At 44.1% G+C, this 21,915-nt stretch overlaps 2 protein-coding genes across 3 annotated transcripts in view; one reads left to right on the top strand and one right to left on the bottom strand.

Annotated features, from left to right (window-relative positions):
• The window catches only part of telo2 (TEL2, telomere maintenance 2, homolog (S. cerevisiae)), a 26,765-nt gene extending 5,523 nt beyond the window's left edge, over positions 1-21,242 (bottom strand). The window contains exons 1-20 of one of the 2 annotated variants that reach the window (XM_048552708.2): positions 21,221-21,242; positions 14,678-14,970; positions 12,526-12,870; positions 11,526-11,803; positions 10,466-10,534; positions 8,678-8,825; positions 8,188-8,290; positions 7,839-7,907; positions 7,299-7,440; positions 6,823-6,959; positions 5,660-5,748; positions 5,041-5,160; positions 4,673-4,761; positions 4,321-4,412; positions 3,753-3,869; positions 3,115-3,186; positions 2,827-3,003; positions 1,777-1,868; positions 586-685; positions 314-378 (exon numbers count right to left, since the gene is read on the bottom strand). In XM_048552708.2, coding sequence (XP_048408665.1) covers positions 314-378; positions 586-685; positions 1,777-1,868; positions 2,827-3,003; positions 3,115-3,186; positions 3,753-3,869; positions 4,321-4,412; positions 4,673-4,761; positions 5,041-5,160; positions 5,660-5,748; positions 6,823-6,959; positions 7,299-7,440; positions 7,839-7,907; positions 8,188-8,290; positions 8,678-8,825; positions 10,466-10,534; positions 11,526-11,803; positions 12,526-12,857 — 2,291 coding nt within the window. In that variant the 5' untranslated portion in view covers positions 12,858-12,870; positions 14,678-14,970; positions 21,221-21,242. Of the gene's footprint in view, positions 1-313; positions 379-585; positions 686-1,776; positions 1,869-2,826; positions 3,004-3,114; positions 3,187-3,752; positions 3,870-4,320; positions 4,413-4,672; positions 4,762-5,040; positions 5,161-5,659; positions 5,749-6,822; positions 6,960-7,298; positions 7,441-7,838; positions 7,908-8,187; positions 8,291-8,677; positions 8,826-10,465; positions 10,535-11,525; positions 11,804-12,525; positions 12,871-14,677; positions 15,069-21,220 lie in introns of those variants that run through there. The other variant, XM_059654045.1, reaches the window with a different exon arrangement.
• The window catches only part of rnps1 (RNA binding protein S1, serine-rich domain), a 22,618-nt gene continuing 21,899 nt past the window's right edge, over positions 21,197-21,915 (top strand). Inside the window, exon 1 of the mRNA XM_048552720.2 lies at positions 21,197-21,331. Within this exon, the coding sequence (XP_048408677.1) occupies positions 21,330-21,331 (2 nt within the window). The 5' untranslated portion in view covers positions 21,197-21,329. The remainder of the gene's footprint in view (positions 21,332-21,915) is intronic.

Here is a 21,915-nt window from a genome sequence, read left to right as displayed (position 1 = left end):
GATCACGCACAATTGACCTCAAAATTGTTAGGTTCCATCAGGGAGTATTATTGGCCAAATGACTCCTCACTAGACAACCTGCAAATAATCACTGGAAAGTGGTCATCCAGAGTAGCAGTAGGTCTGAATTCAACATGTGATCAGTCATGAACAGTGATGCGAGGTAAAAGACAGCAGGGACTTGAGAGAACGCAAGTAGAAATGATAATCATAAAGGATAACTGAAGACAGATGGCAGGAATGATAAAGATACAATGGTAAAAGTACAGTTAGGGTTAACACTGAGGCCACAGGAAACTTAAAAGTTACTTACGCGTCTGCGTGATATCGAACAGCCCAGATGAAATCCAGCAGAGCTTTCCCCATGTGAATGGCAACCTTGGGGAGGATAAAATTAATGATTACTCACACACAGCTCACTCTCCACTTAACATTAACATTACATAAAATCTTACACAAAGCACCTGTGCTTCTATTTAAATTGCTTGGACACTGTTTCATTAACCCTGCACCAGAAACAGTCCAAAACTGTGCCCAAAGATCCCCTCTGGAGGACTGTCCACCATTCCTAAGTCCATTACTCACCATGGCATTCACAGAAAAGTACATTATAATTGCCAGCGTGTGAATTAGACGTCCCATCATCAAAGGCTGTTCAGCCAGGAAATCAAATGGAGTCTGTGGCCTGGAGTGAACAAAACAGTGGTTACTGCAATGGAGTAAAGCAGTGGTACAGTGTGAATTGGAAGTAAAAAGCAGTCATCTACATAGCTTGGGGGCCATAGTGAAACCTGAAAATTTGAGATGACAAAGCTTTCTTGGGCCAGAGTATTAAGTCAGGCTCAAAATTGCAGGCCTTCACTGTGGGATAACTACCTTAGCCTGTAATAAGTCTGCGCGTGCCATTTAGGTTCGTAAGAAAATTGGCTTGGTCTTGGGGCTGGAGCAGTGACCAATCAGGGCTGTCAAAGAGTCATCTCCTCAACTTCACAGTCTGCAATTTTCTTCCTCAGAACCTACTTTCACTCCGGCTTCTAGCTCTTTCTCTTGATTTTTTTCTATTGATAGCCAGAAATGCTTCCAGACACAACTGAACTGTTTTTTATAGCATCACCAAATCACCCTCATTATTGTTTTACTCCTTCATCTTTCACCACTACATAACCAGTGTTCCCAATTATTATCAATTCACATGTAAAGTTCCTCAGGGGGAGTACAATACCACCGAAGGTGAGGGGAAAAGTAGGAAGAAAGGGAGAGGATTAAATCAAAATGGAGTTAAAAGGGGAAATCAGACTCTCCATTCCCTGTGGTGCCCACCTCTCTCTAAAGGTATTTGGAGTATTGGTGGATGCCATGAACTCCCTAGCCAAGGAATTCCAAGCACCGACACAGAAGTGGAAAAGGGGAAGGCAGTCCAGAATGATGACCCCTCAGTGTGCCGCCTGGACCTGCTACTTCTCAGAGATGTTATAATACACCTCTGAAGGAGGTAGACTTAAACATTCTCGTCCAGAGGTGGGGGCACTACAGCTGTGCCACAAGAATGGCAGATTGACGCCACTTTTCTAGTTTGGCATAAATTACTTGCAGATGTTTTATGTTTCAAGTACTTGAGGGATTCAACTTATTATTGTCCTTTTGTGGAGGCTGGAACAAGTTGACTAGGGTAGGGTAGGGCAGGTCAGGTCAGTTTGGGCTTTCGATGATCAATCAAAAAGAAAACAACGAGCACAGACAAATTCTTGTAAAGCTTCACAGACTGAGATGTATTACCTGTCATAATTTCTGATCAGAGGGAAGAAGAAATGTCCAGCTACTGAACTCAGCCTGTTGGGAACAGCCTTGGGTTCTGATCTTGATGCTCCCTGAGAAAAATGAACAATCATATCACCAAACATACAATAGGAGCAGGAATTTCCATTCAAACTAATGTCAGAGCAGAAGAGATGGGTGGGGGCGGCAGCGGCGGGTGGGGGAGTGGGGTAGGAGAAGAAGGGAGGGAGAAGGGGAAAGACTGACAGCAGTGGGGTGGGGTGGGGTGGGGAAAGAGACAGCGAGACAGAGAGCAAGAGACAGCGCAAGAGTGAAAGGGAGGTACACAGTGAGACCAACAATGAGATAAAATAAGACCAAGAATTTAAATGTACAAATGATAAAAAGTGAGAAACAGAATGAGACATGGACGTGATATATCTATGAGGGGACAGAACGAGACAGAGAGAGACACAGGTAGATAATTAGGGAGGGAATGGTAGATTTGCAACTTATCAGAGAGGGAGAGACAGGGTCTGAACAACCTTCTAAGATAACAAAGTGTGAGGCTGGATGAACACAGCAGGCCAAGCAGCATCTCAGGAGCACAAAAGCTAACGTTTCAGGCCTAGACCCTTCATGAAGGATCTAGGCCTGAAATGTAAGCTTTTGTGCTGGATGAAGGGTCTAGGCCCGAAACGTCAGCTTTTGTGCTCCTGAGATGCTGCTTGGCCTGCTGTGTTCATCCAGCTCCACACTTTGTTATCTTGGATTCTCCAGCATCTGCAGTTCCCATTATTTCTGAACAACCTTCTGTTTATTTCAAATCAGCCAAAGGCTGACTCTGACCTAGTACCATGAGCTCAGTGATTTCAGAAGCCCTAGAGCTTTCCCCTCGGTTTGTTACATTCCATACTTCAGGCCCAATAACCTCTCTTGATAGCTCCACATTTAAGAGCACCCAGCCAAACCATGAGCAGCTTTCTCAGGCCCTGCTCTCTCAATGCACAGTCCCCACCTGTTTTTGCTCAGCTCTGCCCAGCCTTAAACCCACTCCGGCTCTGAGCTTACTCTGGTGAAGCGACGGGTCTTGTTTTCTATCCTTTCCTCAATGATTTTCTTCCATTGCTGGCTGGGGTTGTGTGGACCTGAAGTTTCTGACCTCAACAGCTGAATGGAGGGGCTCTCACTTGTTGCTGTCCGGCTGCTGTCAGGCTGGGATAGCTCCTGAGCAGCCAGTGCCAGGACCTGAGGGAAGACAAAACACTTTGAATATTCGTGGAACCAGGAGGAAGTTTCCAACAATGTAAGAAATTAATTTAAAGCAGTAATTTGAGTAGGAGGAAGTTAAACACTCACATCTAAGATGTCCAGACGTTGAGACAGGCTATAATTTACAGCGTAGAACTCCGTGGTAAGATACTGAGTGACCTGCAATAAGGTAAAAAGGGTGAGGTGCTCATTCTATACTGGGAAGGTCTGACTCTAAACAAGAAGCCTATCAAACTGGATGGGAATGAGTTGGAGACAGATCTGAAACACAGTGGATCCAGAGAAGTGATGGTGGTATCGCTTGGAGTAGGGAGAGAGCAGCAAGATTGAGGGCCAGAGGAAATATTGGACTCCAGTGCCTGTGCTGGGGTGGGACTTGTGCAGTAGGGTTGGTGCTAGTTGAGAGAGCCGCAGTCCATGTAGATGAAGATTCTCCTGCTAATATAGTGGGAAGAAATACAGTGTCAGAGTCCCAAATCAAAAAGGTTACAGGTGTGGGTGCAGTGGAAACATGGAAAAGTGGAAATCTGTGGAAAAGTTTAAGGTCAATGAGAATGTAGCAACACAGAGCAATGGAACAGTAGACCAGTTTTGGTTTAAGTAGAGTTAGAACACTGGGAAATTGATGATAGTACATATCAACTGCATGTTTAGGGCAGTAACAGCCTCATACCCCTGGAAGGAACAAACTGTGTTTCTTCTCCAGCAGCTTCCTCTGTACTTACAGGAATTGTGTCAGTGACAGTGATTGCCACCAACCCCCTCTGTCGCAGTCCCATGAACCCAGAGATGTTAAATTTGTCCTCAAGGTGGAGGAGAACCTTTGTTAACTGCACACTGATCTGTGGAAAAGAATAATAAATATCTTCAGACCCCATACAGAAATAGTACTGAAAAATCGAGTCCAATGAGTCATTCCAAACTATCATATGCAGAAAAATCCCAAATACTGCATAAACAGATGAGTATGTCTACTATGACACCAGATCTAACTGCTTTTCAAATAGTGCTATTTAAAATCCATGCCTACAATCGGAACCTGCAGTACTGAACCTTGGACTGTGAATGATTTCTGCAGCGGTGACCCCGGAACTGTACATTGCTTCCACCGTCAGCCTGGTTTTGTGTTCAAGTGTTTGGTGCGAAGAGCAATCCCACAGTTTCTGAATCAAGGTGTTCATCAAATGTAAAGTACCAACCCACATTTCTGTATCAAAAGCTTTCACAATTTTGATAACAAATCTTATCATCACCCCTCCTTTTCTTTCTCCCCCATTCCAACCTCCTCCTCACCTCTCTACTTGCAGTTGGATTTTTTCTAATCAAGTTTTCCACAACCTTCAAAGTTATTTCAATTTGTTCTGGATCTGCAGATGTCATCAGGACTGCAAAACAAAAAAATCAGAAATCAGTGTGCAGGCTAAATGAATAACAGGTTAAGGGGAAGACATACAGTTCTCTGCCAATACCATTTAATTAGTAGAAAAATAGCATCATGAGTCTGTTATCAGGAATGGAAAGGGAGATGACACCCATCAGGCTGTTCACTTGGTGACCCCTTACACGCAGACAGTCACTCAGTGTCCCCACAGACATACACACTGATAATTCACTCAGTAACCTCCCTCTCTGGGCACGGGGTTACCTTCTACACAGTCACTGACGTAGACTGGGGCCCGATTCCTTTGCAGCTCAGTATCAATCGACAGGTCATATGGAACCAGTTCGTCATCACTACAAATAAAAAATGTTAGATGTGAGCAATTGGAGCAATGGTGGGATGAGACGGGCAGAGAAATGGACAGATGGATAGAACTTGCTCGAGCACTGTATTCATTCTGGGGCTCTGTTTGAACACACAATGTCCTGCTTTAGGAGGAAAGAATGTAATCTTGCACAGAATGTAATCTGTACACAACTGAGTGCCCTCTTTTTAGTTAGAATGAGAAACAGACAATGGCTGAATCTGGAAAGAGATGAAAACTAACTATGGGGCAATCTGTTTTTACTGACCTGTCAAGTTCAGACTCAGACTCTGTGCCCTGCACTTCCTGCATGGGCTGTCTGCTGTCCACAGGATTCAGACTGGTCTCTGCCAAGTTTAGTCCACTCTCTAGCTGTGAGCTTTCATCTCTAGAAATGAATGAAAACTCATTAAGGTCCTGGAAACCTTGATTTTTTTCCCAGTGAATTGAGTTTCTTACTCATGAGTAGGAGAGTTAGGTGAAAGTTTAAGAATTTGGCTTTAGAACTGTGGAGGGAATGGCTGATTTCTCACCGAGGATTCAAAGATTGGCACTGCAAAAACAATGGCAGAGTATGAAGTAACAAGCAAAATTAAATATATTGTTTCCACTCTAAGTAAACATGTTTTGGACTAGTTTATATCCGCATCTGAACTCTCATTTAACATTAAATACTCAGGGTGTTGAATGATCACTGATTTCAGAAACACTGCACTTCAGAGATAATAACAACTCAAACGGACTCTCAACAGGCAGGCAGGTTTATCAGCATTCTGAGGAAAGGTTACGCGGTTAAAGTTAACAGGAAATGCACTGAATGGGAAGCTGTACACATGCAGTATTTTTGGTTGTATTTTGCAAGTTTTGAATATTGACAGTTCGCTTACTTGTACTGCTGTTGAGGGGCCTCCCAGCTTGACTGCTGCCTCGGGTTGGACAGTGACTTTAGTTCCCTCAACTCATCATCTTCTGTGTACTGAAGGCCAGAATAAAACCATCATGTCAATCATTGTACCATTAGAGAAACAATGAAGCTTTTGACAATCAAAATTTACATCAGAGCTCAGTGAGTGATTATGAGCTTGAACAATATACGGTCAGTGTCAAAAAACCAAAAGAACTGTGGATGCTGGAAATCTGAAACAAAAAAGAAGAAATTGCTGGAAAATCTCAGCAGATCTGGCAGCGTCTGCCGAGTGAAAGCAGAGTTAACGTTTCAGGTTTAGTGACCCTTCTTCAGAAGGATCAGTGTCAGTTGTACACACACCAATCTCCCGGCATTTAGATTAGAACTAAACGGTCTTGTAATAAACCAGGGTCAATTCCCAGTGGAAAGTGATCCAATTTCCCAATCTCTGCAATGTCTCTGCAATGCGGCAAAAGTCCCACTGGCTGTGCGGAGTTTGTGGGTCAGTTGTTGAATCAGAGGGCGTTGGATTTGAGCCTCACCTCAGAATAATCTGGTCCGACACTTCACTTCTGCACTGCGAAGAGTGCTGCTTCTTTGATGAGGTGATGCTGAATAAGGTGACAGAATACCTCATCAGAACTGTAACCCCTTATCTCTTTGCCCACCTCTTGAAATTATTAAAAGTAAGGAGCATTCAATGATAAAGCGTTTTATAAATTCAACACATCTTTCCTTTAGCAGAATGTACAGAATAGGCTCAAACTCAAAGTCTGAAACTCCTCTGATCGCTCAATCTATCAACACAGCTCAAGTGAGGCAAATGGGTCAAATGCAGGGTAGTGATAATGGGAACTCCAGATGTTGGAGAATCCAAGATAACAAAGTGTGGAGCTGGATGAACACAGCAGGCCAAGCAGCATCTCAGGAGCACAAAAGCTTGAGCTTGTGCTCCTGAGATGCTGCTTGGCCTGCTGTGTTCATCCTGCTCCACACTTTGTTATCTCAAATGCAGGGTAGGCTGGTTTTAGACTCCCTGTATGGAGAGATGATGGGGCAATCTGTTAAACCTTGCCAAGCCTGCAGCAGGAGTTCTCCACAATCAGAGTCTGTGCTCTGTATCCTCAACTTTGAGAGACCTACCTGGAACTTGAGCCTGTGATCCCCAGAGTTCACCCTTGCATTCAGACATTCTGCAACAACCATCCCCAGCTGGCGAACACGGGCTATATTGCTGTCCAGGTGACACTCCATCCCAGCCATCATCCCAGAGAGAAGCTCTACAAACACAATGCACCAGACAACTTGGAGACTGACATACTGACGAATACATCAGCCCATCACATTGCCCCATCCATCAAGAGAGTCTCCTCTGTCATGTCAACCTCTCACATCACCAAACTCAACACTCAACTCTCAGAATCCAAATACACCCTCAGTAAAAGTTTGATGAAGCATTCAAAGACAGTAACTTGCAAATATACAACAAGACACTCACGTACACTCCTGTGGACCAACATGCAACCCTCTCCGCCGCCCCCAAGGCCAACACACTCTCATGAGTAGACACATACTCACTGACTGACTCTCTCCCACAGCGGTCACTCACCCACACAAACCTGTTTTGTGTTCCTGTATCTGTGAGTCTGAGAGTTCTGCAAGAATGATGACAATGGCCTTGCTGATATAAAGCTGCTGTTCTATGGGGGTGTGTCTCAGGGCACTGCTGTTACTCCAGGTCTCCAACAACTTCTTAAGCACCTGGAAAAGACACACATCCTCGGAATGTGTTACAAGTCAGCTCTACGCTCTATTCCTGCTATTGGCTTGCCAGGCAGGATGTGCAAAACAGTCAAGGCTAGTTCAAGGAGCAGTTATGTAATTCCTATCCTTCATTATTGTGTTGAGACTTAGGAGCTACTGTCTCTGCTCAGAATATTCAAACATAATTCAAACAGGGAAGCTGCTGCTATGAATGCAAACTGCACCCCATGCTTCTCCTTCCACCTTACCACTGGCTAAAACTTCTAGAGACAGGATTACCACTGTTTTGATCTAGAGATTCTTCAAGATTCCCTGAGACGTTGCAACCATCACCCAACGGAACATCAGAAACCCACTATCCAGACGGGCTGTGTAGTACCCTTGCCTCCACTCACCTCAATCAATAAGCAGCCTTGAGACTTCTCTTTGGCCAGATATCCCAGCAAGCTTTGTAGCACAGAAGTCTGCACCAATCACAAGACAATATCAGACATGCTCCCAAGATAGTAACAGCAAACAGCCCTCTAAAAATTTCTTTACCATCTGCCACACTTTGAACTGCAATGCCCTGCATGTCTTCAATTTAACCCCACTTTCCTTCACACCCAAATGAAATATGTCAGTGTGGGTCTATAAAGTTTCAATCACTGTTGTCACCAGTTGCCTGATCTCTTACCCCCAAGCCCCCTCCTCTCATACCTTTTATGTTGATCCCCTCCTTTGCTCCCCTGAGTCAGTGCACACCTTGAGCTGATACTGCAAGAGTAGGAATTTGTGAGTTAGAACAAAATTGGCCTTCTTGTTCTTCAGCACGATGCTGCCTAGTAACCTCAAGAGCACGTTCGGCCTGTCAGAAAAAAGGTACAAGATTTAAAACAAGTTACAAATGTGTGTCCCCCTTAAGCAGTGAATAGTGACCCATGGTATTGGATCTTGTGTTCTCTAACTTAGAAGGAAAATGGAATCTTGGTTCAAGGCCTTATCCAAACTTCAGCCCTTTCGACAGTGCAGAACTATCTTTGTACTCCAGTGAGTGTTTCAGGCTCAATTGTCTAGAATGTGTCTTGAATACATAATCTCTGAATCAATGACAACAGTGTTTACACCGAGCCATGGCTGAAAGTTGGCTATAAACAAATTGCTTGTAATTGTTGTATTCACTTTGAGAAAGCTAGTCCAGTTGGTCTATTCCCAGAATCTCAGACTCCCAATGTCCTTTGAAGTCCACACTTACCCTGCTGATAGCCGGACGAAACCAGAAACTACATTCTCCATCCAACGTTCAGGCACATTCTCCACTAATCGCCAACTGATTCGTTGCCAAATGCTATCCGATTGGGTAAGAACAGTGAGTCTCGGCACCAACACTTGTAGAACGGCATCTGGAGGAGTCAATCAAAGCGATCAACAATTCAAATACAGACATCACCAAGGATTGCTGTGTTTTCCTTCACTAAATGGTGCTTCAAACATCAGACCTCCATCACATCGTTAAGGGACAGAGTTCCAGATATCCATTAGTGAAAAAAAACTTTGTGATTTCACAGTCCAACAACTTACTGAACTTTAAGTACTCCAGTGGGCGGCACGGTGGCTCAGTGGTTAGCACTGCAGCCTCACAGTGCCAGGGACCCAAGTTCGATTCCACGCTCGGGTAACTGTGTGTGGAGTTTGCACATTCTCCCTGTGTCTGTGTGGGTTTCCTCCGGGTGCTCCGGTTTCCTCCCACAGTCCAAAGATGTGCAGGCTAGGTGGATTGGCCATGCTAAATTGCCCACAGTGTTCAGGGGTGTGTGGGTTATAGGGGGATGGGTCTGGGTGGGATGCTCCAAGGGGCGGTGTGGACTTGTTGGGCTGAAGGGCCTGTTTCCACACTGTAGGGAATCTAATCATTTAAGACAACATGTTCCTAATTGTGGGCACCCCTCAGAGGAAACAGTTTCTATCTACTTCTTGTAATTACTTTGTAATTGTATACAACTCCATCAGATCACCCTCCAAACCTTCTCATGCATCAGGGTTTCTGTGAGAAATATTATGGTCTAACTTCTGCCTATGTTCCATTCTTTGGTAATGTATCTACGAGCCTCGGCCTACTATGCCTGTCTAATTCAAACAATTACATGAACTAATCTTAATTCTTTCATAATTTGAAAGACCCCAATCAAACCTTCTCATAGCTGATTCTTTCGGAAAGTCAATGACCCAAGTGTCCTCACCCACTGCAAACCCCAAAGACTGCTAAACAGGACAATGATCCAATATTCCTGCCCAATATCCCTTTAACCAGAGTTGAATGAAAGTTCTTACCCAAATCCTGTGCTGAGAGCATTGCCAGTGATTCAGTTGCTTTGTATTAATCACCTGCTGTTCTCTTGAAGGCTGTGCCTCTTTCCGAGATATCAAGGGAATATTTACACTTTCTGGCCTTTGCTTTTTTTAAAACAGCCTTGGAACACTGTTTGATTGTGAAAGATTTCACAGAAAGGACTGATTCTGTCTCCATCATTTAATCACATACTTTCCACCAAGGATTATAAGATAGCAACTAAAAAAATAGTTGCTGGAAAAGCTCAGCAGGTCTGGCAGCATCTGCGAAGAAAAATCAGTTGATGTTTCAGGGCTGGAGACTCTTCCTCAGCTCAGCTCCCAAATGAACCTTGACAGATGCCAGCCAATAGAGGAACTAACCCACAGCTGACGTTCAGACTCACGGTCTAAGATGAATGTGCTCATCGAGGAAATACATGAAGACTTGGGAGTTCCAGGTTTAATTCTTTCTCCGGAATGGTATCTAGCACCTACTCTGGAATTCTTCCTACATACAGACTGGCTCTAACTGAGCTGCAATAGAAGTAACCACCAGCCAAATAGCTTCACAAAATTCACAATTTTGACTTAACTCTCCCGAGTTACAGGAGCCATTAATCAAGATGCTGCTTTAAGTTTAGAGGTCATACTTTGTGAGGTAAAGTTGAGGAGACAAACATCTTCCTTTAAGCAGTGTGACACTCAGGCTTACCAGTGTGTCCTTGCATGCAGACCTTCCCCAGAAGCTGAGACACGAAGAAGAGGGAACTGTCCATCCCACCTATAACACAGTGCAGGATAGTAAGGGTATTGCTTCAGTTATTTATTCCCTTACTACCCAAAATTCAGAGCACACTAAAGCCAGTCTATTTGTGTCTAACTGTTCCCACATGCAATGTCCATCGGTATATCCCTGTAACACCACAGCTCTGAAGATTTCTTCAAACCACACTTATGGGGGCCAAAATTTGTTGCTGTGAGCTGATTGCAAGTCATGCATATTAAAACCCATTCTTCAAATGTAGCCCTGATGCATTTGAAGAAGTTCAGTGGGTAACTCTCAGATTGGAGTCAGATGTTTGCGCATTCAAGATCTCTTCCCTAAATCCAAAATGAAGTTCCCAGAGCAGTAGACAGGATGGCTGCTGAGGAAGTACTGCACTGTCAGAGGGAACAGGTGCTGAAAGAACACCACCTTGTTGGAGGGGACAACTGCTGAGGAAGTGCTGCATTGTCAAGAGCGAGAGAGCATGTCACTATCAGAGGAACCATTGGAGGGACAATGCTGACATGGTGCTGCATCGTATGAAGGAATAAACTGCACGAGTGCGGCACTTTCAGAGATGCGAATCCAACCAGAGATTGGGATGAGATATTAAATAGAGACTCTTCCTGCCTTCTTATGTAAAAGAGAGTGGGAATTCTCTCTATCATGTGACAGTGCACCCCTCTCAATTAACATCATGTGTTAGACTCATGGCATGTAGTGATTCAGAGATTAGAAATGAAGCAATAAAGACTTTCAAGTTAGGGTGATGCCTAATTTAGAGGGTAACTTGCAGATGGTGATGTTCCAATGTGTTTGGTGTTCATGTCCCTCAGAATTTGGAAAGTGCTGCTGAAAAAGCTGATGTGGTTTGCTTAATGCATTTTGTACATGACCCAAATTGTGCATTGGGAGTGAACATTTAAGGAGGCAGATGGCATTTAAAAAGGCTTCTTATGGTTGCTAAAGGTGTATTTCCCAAAACATCACACCTTAGTTTTCCTACCTTTCAGTTGCTCATAAATTCTTTCCAATACCAATACCATCTCTTGTCCTAACAGTGGGTAGTAGTTCTCGGGGTAGAATATCGTTGTGTTGTCCTTCTCCAGTTTGTTTGCCATGTGATCTGGCAAAGCAGAGATTTTATTCAGCAGTGTCTCTTGTAGACTGGACATGTGAGGCGAGATGTATTCGAGACAAATCTCCCAGATTAGCTGGGTCAACCGATTCTCCTGCAGGAACCGCTCCAGAATTGCCACACATCGCTCCTGTCGTAAGCTTGGTCTGTGACAGGAAACCACACCACAGCAGACTGAAAACAGATATGTGACCCATCCCACTCCCGTACCACACAACCAACACAAAAAACGACAGCATGGCACCTGCTCCCACCAAGCAGAAATTTCAAGAGTACAAGCATATTTGCCTTTGGACTCTGGGACTGTGCCCACATTGGCAGCAGGCATCACTATTTACAAGGCTTCTAGGAATGTGTTCATATTTACAGGAAGTCCTTAACGGTATATCAGTTTTTAGAAGGAGGTGGTGGCATAGTGTTAATGTCATTGGACTAGTAATAAAGAAAGACACAGACTATGTTGTGGGGGCGAGTGTTTGAATCCTGCCCTGGCAGATGATGGTGAAAATGTAAACACTGCCGATTGTCATTTAAAAAAAAGACCCAAATGGTTCACCAATGTCCTTCAGAGAAGGGAATCTGCTCTCCTTATCCAGTCTGGCTGACAACACACAGCTTCACAACAAAGTGGGTGACTCTTACTGCCCTTGGAGCAATTAGGGATGAGCAATAAAGTGCTGGCCTAGTCAGTGACAACCACGTTCCATGAACAAGTAAAAAAAGTCACTAAAAATGTTGTTTACTGGGGAGACTGAGCCTTTGTGTGATGTTGTTTTACCGCAGGATTTCACACAGCCACCACTGCCAGTGAAAATATTGAACACAATGAGTCATTCAGTACAAGGTGCCCACCATGATTTGAAATTACCTTGTTGCTGTGATAGTGTCCAGCAGCACCAAGAATGCTTCATGGGGTGGGCCAGTCAGAAAGAAGTCATCCAATAATTCTTTTTCCCGGTTAACAGGTAGCAACTGCAGCCAATCAGCACTGATATTATTAGTCAGGACTTGTAGGAAGTGGGAATAGTGTGTTTTTACAAATTTTTTGCTCTGTGGCAAGGGATCGGCAGTTTCTGGTCCTTTTAGGTACTGCTTCACAGACTGTAAGGTGTGTATGATTTCTGCACTGGTTCTGGAGGAAGACAGGGTAATGATTGCTTGTTTGATGAGACAATGTGCTTCAAGAATTTCAGGCTCCATGGTTGTGAAGATCCTGTGGAAAATCAGATACAAATTGAAAACAAGCTGCAAGTTTAGACAAAACCAACCTCAAACTCCTGGAATATCATCCTAGTTCCCTGAAATCCAGAAATTCCAACTGATAAACAACAACGGTTAAAGTTACTGCAAAGAGGCAACACTTAGGTGGGGCTATAGTTATATTACTAGATGCAATAACTGAGCTTGGGCTAAGGTCCACAGCAAGACAGCAGCTAAAAAAAATTTAAACTCAATTAACTACATAAATCTGCAAGAAAAAGCTTGTCGCAGTGACTGTGACAAAGAAATACCAGGTTATTGTCAAGACTCATTTCATGCATAATGCCATTTAGGAATTGAAAACTTTTTATCTTGACTGCCATGCGTGCAACTCTGAAGTGCCCTCTGAAATGGCCGAGCAAGTCTGAAATATGTTCAAGACAACAGGGATGTAGGAGGTATGGTTAGTAAGTCTGCAGATGACACCAAAATTGGAGGTTGTAGTGGACAATGAAGAAGGTTACCTACAGATCAGCCAATGGGCTGAGGAGTGGCAGATGGAGTTTAATTTAGAACAACGTGAAGTGCTGCGTTTTGGAAAAGCAAATCAGAGCAGGACATATACCCTTAATGGTAAGAGCCTAGAGAGTGTTGCTGAAAAAAGAGGCCTCGGAGTGCAAGTCTATAGTTCCTTGAAAGTTCAGTCCCAGGTATACAGGATAGCGAAGGTGGTATTCGGTATGCTTGCCTTTATTGGTCACTGCATCGAGCATAGGAATGGGAGGTCATGTTATATCTGTACAGGACATTGGTTTGGCCACTATTGGAATACTGCATGCAATTCTGGTCTCCCAGCTAAAGGAAGGGTGTCGTGAAACTCAAAAGGATTCAGAAAAGATTTACAAGGATGTTGCCAGCGTTGGAGGGTTTGAGCTACAGAGAGTGAATAGTCTGGGGCTATTTTCCCTGGAGCATCAGAGGCTGAAGGGTTATTTTTTAGAAGTATATAAAATCATAAGGACATAGGTAGGGCGAATAGCCAAGGTCTTTTCGTTGGGTTGGGGGAGCCCAAAACTAGAAGTTTAAGGTGAGAGGGGAAGAATTTAAAGGGGCAACTTTTTCAAGCAGACGGTGATGCATGTATAGAATGAACTGCCAGAGGAAGTGGAGGAGGCTGGTACAATTACAACGTGGGTGGGTATGTGAATAGGAGGGGTTTAGAGGCGTATGGGCTAAATGCTGGCAAATGGGACTAGACTGATTTAGGATATCTGGTCAGTATAGATGAGTTGGACCGAAGGGTCTGTATCTGTGCTGTACAACTCTATGATTCCGGACGAGGAATTCCAGAGATGAATGACACTGTGACCATCAGAACCAGAAAATCCAATGGAAAGAAAGCTTACTTTAATGCAAGCAAGTTGTCTTCAGCGTTCTAGCCTGACAAACCCACAGCTCTTACGATAGAAATTGAGGAAAAACTGGCCAGATATCATGGAGGAGCAGAGCAGGCCAGGCAGCATGAAAGGAGCAGGAAAGCTGGTGAAACATCAACTTTCCTGCTCCTCTGATATGGCTTGGCCTGCTCTGCTCCTCCAGCTCCACACTATGTCATCTCTGAATCCAGCATTGACAGTTCTTGCTATCTCTCATCAGATGTCATGTTTGTTTTTTGCTTCAGGACACGATTTGGTGGTAAAACAACAGGTTTTACCACGGTCTACAATTCTTTAGATTATGCTAAGAAGAACGAGCCTAAACATAAATTGGCAAGGCATGGTCAGTTGGAAAGAAAGAAGGATTCTAAGAAACATACAGACCTTGTTCAGGATCATTACTAGGTTCCAGGCTGTGACTTTCACCCTCCTGGATCCAGTGAAATATTAGACGTGAGTCAGCAGTAAAGGCTCAAGAAAACAACCATTTAATTATAACTTCATGCTGTGTAACAACATCAAAATCTCAAATTAGAAATTAACATAAAACTTGTCACCTATCACCGGCTCATTCATATTTACTTAGAGCCTACAAAGATTCACCATATTCAATCTCAGGCCATCCGAGCTGGAAATATACAGCCGCCGTTCTGGTTCTTACGCCTGAACGTCTGAACCTAGAAGTGAAGACAGGAGGTTGTTTATTTCATTTATTTCTTGGGAGAACTTGTGTTGAATCTGCTAGCTGGAATCAGACATCTTATTTCACGGTCGGTACCAGTGTCCGGTAAGTAGCACGTGGTCCGAAACGCTTTCATTGTGACGGAAACAGGAAGTACAACGTGGAGCCATCTTTGTACAGGAGAAAACCAAGCGTGGGGCTGGATGAATACAGCAGGGCAAGCAGCATCTTAGGAGCACAAAAGCTGACGTTTCGGGTGATGAAGGGTCTAGGCCTGTGATGCTGCTTGGCCTGCTGTGTTCATCCACCCCCACACTTTTGTTATCTCGGATTCTCCAGCACCTGCAGTTCCCATTATCTTTGTACAGGAGAATGCCGCTGTGGCGTTATCTTACGGTGGGAGGATCGGATCGCAGCAAGGCACCGTCTTGGTATAGAAGGTCGAGACATCTTGGTATAGGCAAACTAATCGTACTACTTTTATATGTAAAAGAAAAATACAGCGGATGAGAAAATTAAAAAAGGAAATTGCTGGATATATTATGAATATTTGAGAAATCAAAGAGATCACAGAATTGTTACAGCGTAGAAGGAAACAAACTGAAACGTTCAGGAGAATGTCCTGGCTACTGTTGGATAGGACAATATGAGGAAATTAGCTCAAACTAGGCATTTAACACTTAAACAGAATGCAAAAATACCAGTATTGTCAAAGCTTTTTAGCACTTTGTTTAAAAAAAATTCTGCATGTGCTGTCCAAGTTCCTGGCTAGGCTGATACTTATTGCCCATACCAAACTGCCAGAGAAGTTGGCAGAGTTGCTATCTTGAACCACTGTGACCTTTGGTGTAAAAACACCTCGTGTGTTATGGTTGGATTTCCAGGGTATGACTCAGAGACAATGAAGAATCACTACAATTTTTCTAAATCCGGATGTGCGTGTGGCTGGTTGGGGTGGGTGGTATGAAAAGAAAGGGACTTGAAGATTTAATGAGTCATTCCTTCTTATGAATGATAATTTTAAGTGAACACAGGTGATACACATCAGAGATAATAAAATGTGAGGCTGGATGAACACAGCAGGCTCAGGAGCACTGAGATGCTGCTGGGCCTGCTGTGTTCATCCAGCCTCACATTTTATTATCTTAGATTCTCCAGCATCTGCAGTTCCCATTATCACTGATAAACATCAGAGGCACTTTTGTTGTATTATTTGGTCAATGGTACTGTAGCAGTTCAATATCTTTTCAACAATTTCAATGAAAGTAATCATCAACTGTGCCAGCCCTAAAATCTCTTTTCATATTCCAAGGATACAGATCATTGGAAAATAGGCAACAGGCTTAGATAGAGGATCTGGATTGGTGCAGGCTTGGAGGGCTAAAGGGCCTGTTCCTGTGTTGCAATTTTCTTTGTTCTTTCTCATTCCAAACTTTTTTGTGTATCCCTTTTCCAATTATTGGTGGCTTTGCAGCCTATAGTCTTTACATTCTGCTATTCCCTCCTTAAACCTCTCCACCTTCCTATCGTTTTTTAAGAGCCACGTCTTTGATCAGGCTTTCGCTCAATTTTAAATCAAATTTGTTTGCACCAGTATCCTTTTGTCCGTATGCTTCTGTGAACACTCAAAGAAATTTTCTACACAGGTGCTATATAAATTCAAGATAGCAAAGTTGCAGACAGGTAACTCTTCCAAATGAGGTGTGACATTGTTTACATTAGTTGAATGTACTTACTTATAATCCTTCACAATTGAGATTTTTTCGCTGAAAAATAGTGGCAGATTTTTCAACAGTCATCAGATCATAACTTCTCCAAAGCTCTGTCAAGTATCTCTGCCTAAGCGACCAACTAAAATGGTATTACCTGCATCGTTAGTAGCATTTCCAGATTTTTTTTTCTGTCAAAGAATCTACCACACATCCTATGGACAATCTTTTTTAACCACCACCAAGTCATCCATGTTACAAATTAAAAGAACAATTTAACAAGTACTACACCAGGAGCAGTGCAACAATAATAAATGGGAGGGGGGGAGAAACTAAACTAAAATGGAGTTGAAGGGGGAAATAATGCACTCTAACTCCTGTGCTGCTCACCTCACTTTCAGCTACTTAACAATTCTAATCGTGTAGAATCCAATAAGTCTCTCTTTCTATGATCAATATAGATTATAAATAGTTGAAACCCTTATCTGTTCCTTGTGCCATTCCTGTGGTTACAGCTGTTTATTTCTATATTTGTTTTCTGTCTATTAGCAAATTTTCTATTCATGGTAATGTATTCATGCCAACTCCATTAATCCTTAGCATTTAAATGATCATTTGTGATGCACCTTATTGAATACAGTTTGGGGAATCAAAGTATATCAAAGTGCATTGTTAAGATGTCCTCAACAATAAATTCTACCATATTCATGACAATTTATGTTGGGCTTGTAATTCTTATTTTCTCTTCCCTCCTTTCTTGAATAGCAGTGTTACATTTACTAATCTGTTAACTCAAACCACTGAGACCTTGTGGAATCTACAGGACTTTAAAATCAAAACTAGGGCATCTGCTATCTCTGCAGCCACCCTAGCTCCCCACAAATGTAAGCCATCAGGTTCTGGAGATTTGTCAAGTTTTAATTCCTCAAATTTCTTTAATAATTTCTGCTGCAAACATGAATTATTCAAAATGTCTGATTCTTATTAGCTCCTTGGTTAATCTCTAGCTTTGAGGTATAATTTGAGTGTTCTGAAGGTAAGTTAGACAAAATATTTATTCAATCCGTCATTCCTCTTGAGAATGAATTTGCTTCCTTGAGACTTTTACAAGCCAAATATTTTCTCATTGCGTTTTGATCGTCATTTGATGGTTTCCAAAAATCCCCCAATTCAAAGGCTTGCTTGTATTTTTCACAACAAATATGCCATTTCTGTAATACCATAAGTGTTCAAGCCCAATGTCTCGGGCACATAATTTGGATTGACACTCTGTGCAGTCCTGAAGGTGGTGCTATACTGTTGGAAGTGATATTTTCAGGGGAAACTTTAAATTGATACCCAAAAACAAAAACAGAAATTGCTGGAAAAGCTCTGGAGGTCTGGCAGCACCTGTGGAGAGAAATCACAGTTAATGTTTTGGGTCAAGTGACCCTTCCTAAGAACTCCGATTTCTGTTCAACAGCTGCTGCCAGACCTGCTGAGCTTTTCCAGCAATTTTTGTTTTTGAGGTTGGTGACTTGCTTGCGGAGCTGGTTGGCTATGATACAGACATTTCGTGACCATGCTAGGTAACATCAACAATGTGGCCTGCGATGAAGCGATGTTGTTCTACCCTGCTGGGTATTTATATAATTTGGTCTGTTGAGGTGGGTTGTGTCATTTCCGGTTTTGTTCTGCATGGACTTGTATATGGGGTCTAATTCCATAAGTTTGTTAATTGCATTACGGGTTGAAAAACAGGCCTCTAGGAATTCCTGTGCATGCCTGTGGTTGGCTTGAGCTAGGATGGCCATGTTGTCCCAGTTAAATTGATCACAAGAAATCACAGTTAATGTTTTGGGTCAAGTGATTGCTACCGTGATTCCTAGTGGTCATAGGAGTCTCAGCAGTTCTTACATCTTCTTGATATAGAGTAGTGTGGCCAGTGTATTGGGGTGTATTGTGTCCTCTTGGCACTGCCAATCTAGTGGGCACCTGTGGGTGAAGTTGTTGGAATATCTGTTGTTAGCAAAAGACCTTGTATAGGCGCTGTTCCTACTTCCTGCGTAGTTCTGGCATGTTGCATTGGTTCGTGGCCCATTTGAATAGTGTCCTAGATTTGTTTGGGGTGATTGCTGTGGAAATTGAGGATTTGGTCAGTGTGGGCTGCCTTCCTGTATACTGTGGTTTGGAACTCCCCATTGGTCACTTGTTCTACCCTCATGTCGAGAAATGGAAATTGATTGTTGTCTTCCTCTTCTCCTGTAAATTTGATCCCAGTGAAAATGTTGTTAATGAGATCGTGTGTCGCTTCTAACTTGGTGCGTTTAATGATGACAAACGTGTCGTCCATGTATCTGGTCCACAGTTTTGACTGTCAGGCGGCAGGAGTGGGGGTTAGTGTGTTCCAGACCTTGTATTGACTGCCCCTGCAATAAGTCCTGAGATGGGCGACCCCACAGGTTTACAATTGATTTGTTTGTATATTTGGCCATTAAAGATCAAGTGTGTGGTGACGCATAGGTCCAGCGGTCTGAGTATGTTGTCCTTGCTGAAGGAGCTGTTTGAAGTTCAGTGTTCCTGCTGTATCCAGTAATGTGGTACGTCAATGGACATGAATAGTGCTGTGACATCAAAGGATACCATAATCCCGTCATCATTGATTTTAATGTTCTTGAGGTAAAGGGTTGAGTGGATGGAGTGAGGTGACCATCCTGGTTCAAGCCAACCGCAGACATGCACGGGAATTCCGAGGGACCAAGTATTTTACCCTTAAAGCAATTAACAAACATGTGGAATTAGACCCCATATACAAACCCACGCAGAACAGAGCCAGAAATAACACAACCCAACTTAATAGACTGGATGGTACAGTGGCTCAGTGGTTAGCACTGCTGCCTCTGAACACCAGGGACCTGGGTTTGATTCCAGCCTTGGGTGACTGAGTTTGTGGAGTTTGTACATTCTCCCTGTGTCTGTGTGGGTTTCCTCCAGGTGCTCCGGTTTCCTCCCACTGTCCAAAGATGTGCAGGGGAGGTGTATTGGCCATGTTACATTCCTTATCATGCCCTGGCATGTTTAGGTTACGTGGGTTAGATATGAAAAATGCAGGGATCGGGGAATGGGTCTGGGTGGGAATGCTCTTTGGAGGGGTGGTATGGATTTGTTGGGCTGAATGGCCAGCTTCCACACTGTAGGGATTCAATGATGATCTTGTGTGAGATACCAAATGGAGTAGAACAACACCGCTTGATTGAAGGAACTGATATGTTACCTAGCACGGTGACAAAACGTGTACATACACTGGGCAAGCTCCCAGCCCGAGCTACAAATCTTTGCAAGTTTCTGATTTACACCAACTGCAGGTCTTCCGTTTTCTTTAAAAAAAGATTAAATTGAGACCCTCGTTTGCCCTCTGGGATGGATTTCACAACATTTTTGGAAGACAATCAGGAGCGTGCCCTCCTACATTTTTCCATCCCCACCCCTGTCTGCTTTCCGGAGAGACCACTCTCTCCGTGACTCCCTTGTTCGCTCCACCCTGACCTCCAACCCCACCACACCCGGCACCTTCCCCTGCAACCGCAGGAAATGCTACACTTGCCCCCACACCTCCTCCCTCATCCCTATCCCAGGCCCCAAGATGACATTCCACATTAAGCAGAGGTTCACCTGCACATCTGCCAATGTGGTATACTGCATCCACTGTACCCGGTGTGGCTTCCTCTACATTGGGGAAACCAAGCGGAGGCTTGGAGACCGCTTTGCAGAACACCTCCGCTCAGTTCGCAACAAACAACTGCACCTCCCAGTCGCAAACCATTTCCACTCCCCCTCCCATTCTCTTGATGACATGTCCATCATGGGCCTCCTGCACTGCCACAATGATGCCACCCGAAAGTTGCAGGAACAGCAACTCATATTCCGCCTGGGAACCCTGCAGCCCAATGGTATCAATGTGGACTTCACCTGCTTCAAAATCTCCCCTTCCCCCACCGCATCCCTAAACCAGCCCAGTTCGTCCCCTCCCCCCACTGCACCACACAACCAGCCCAGCTCTTCCCCTCCACCCACTGCATCCCAAAACCAGTCCAACCTGTCTCTGCCTCCCTAACCTGTTCTTCCTCTCACCCATCCCTTCCTCCCACCCCAAGCTGCACCCCCATCTTCTACCTACTAACCTCATCCCACCTCCTTGACCTGTCCGTCTTCCCTGGACTGACCTATCCCCTCCCTACCTCCCCACCTATACTCTCCTCTCCACCTATCTTCTTTTCTCTCCATCTTGGGTCCGCCTCCCCCTCTCTCCCTATTTATTGCAGAACCCTCACCCCATCCCCCTCTCTGATGAAGGGTCTAGGCCCGAAACGTCAGCTTTTGTGCTCCTGAGATGCTGCTTGGCCTGCTGTGTTCATCCAGCCTCACATTTTATTGTCTTGGATTCTCCAGCATCTGCAGTTTCCATTATCTCTGAGTGCCCTCCTACGCCGGGTTCAGCGCATATCCCGACCCAACGACAGTGCAGCGTGCTCTCTCACTCCCCCCGGTGGTGCTCACCAGTATCGCAAATGTTTGTGTCATGACGCAGCGTGCGACGGGTGACGCGGGTTGAGCGGGACGGTTTTGCGGCCCAGGCAGCGGCGAGCGAGAGCGGATCGAGAGCGGAATGTGAGTGGACGGGAATCCATGTCCATCGGGGCCAGGGGCCGCCTGACTGCAGCGACAGTTGGCTTCTCGCGTTCGGGGTGGACTGTGTTCACTGCACTGTGACGGCTTTATAAGGATGAATAGCCCTTTGTACAGTTGGAATCTCGGTGTAGAACGGAGCCCGAGGCCTAGTGGAGCGAATCTTATTGATTAGTGGGGAGGGGGTTGACCGGGAAATTCTGCTATATCCCTGGGCCTGTTGTTGACACCTGACCCCGGGGTTGTCCCGCTAACAAGCCTACCTGCCATACTCAAGCTGTTTCCTGTCTTTCCCCTCTTACTGAGGTGGTTACTGGGACACCTTCCACACACCCATGAATACTCCCAATACCTCACCTTGAACAAGTTGGGTCCTGTCAGTAGGAGATTATTTAAGGAATTAGTGAATGTAACATTGTAAATATTAGATTAACGATGGAAAAGGACAAAGAACAAACCAAAATAAAAAAAACTTAATGAGGTGGGCCAGTTCTGGATAAATTAGAATCATATACTGTGATTAAACTCTGGGCAGCTGTTGAAGATAATGTACTTGAGGTACAGTT

This window comes from Stegostoma tigrinum, chromosome 23 (assembly GCF_030684315.1).
Source record: "Stegostoma tigrinum isolate sSteTig4 chromosome 23, sSteTig4.hap1, whole genome shotgun sequence".
NCBI lineage: Eukaryota > Metazoa > Chordata > Chondrichthyes > Orectolobiformes > Stegostomatidae > Stegostoma > Stegostoma tigrinum.
Note: the sequence above shows the minus strand (reverse complement) of the source record. Positions and strands in the feature narration are given on the sequence as shown.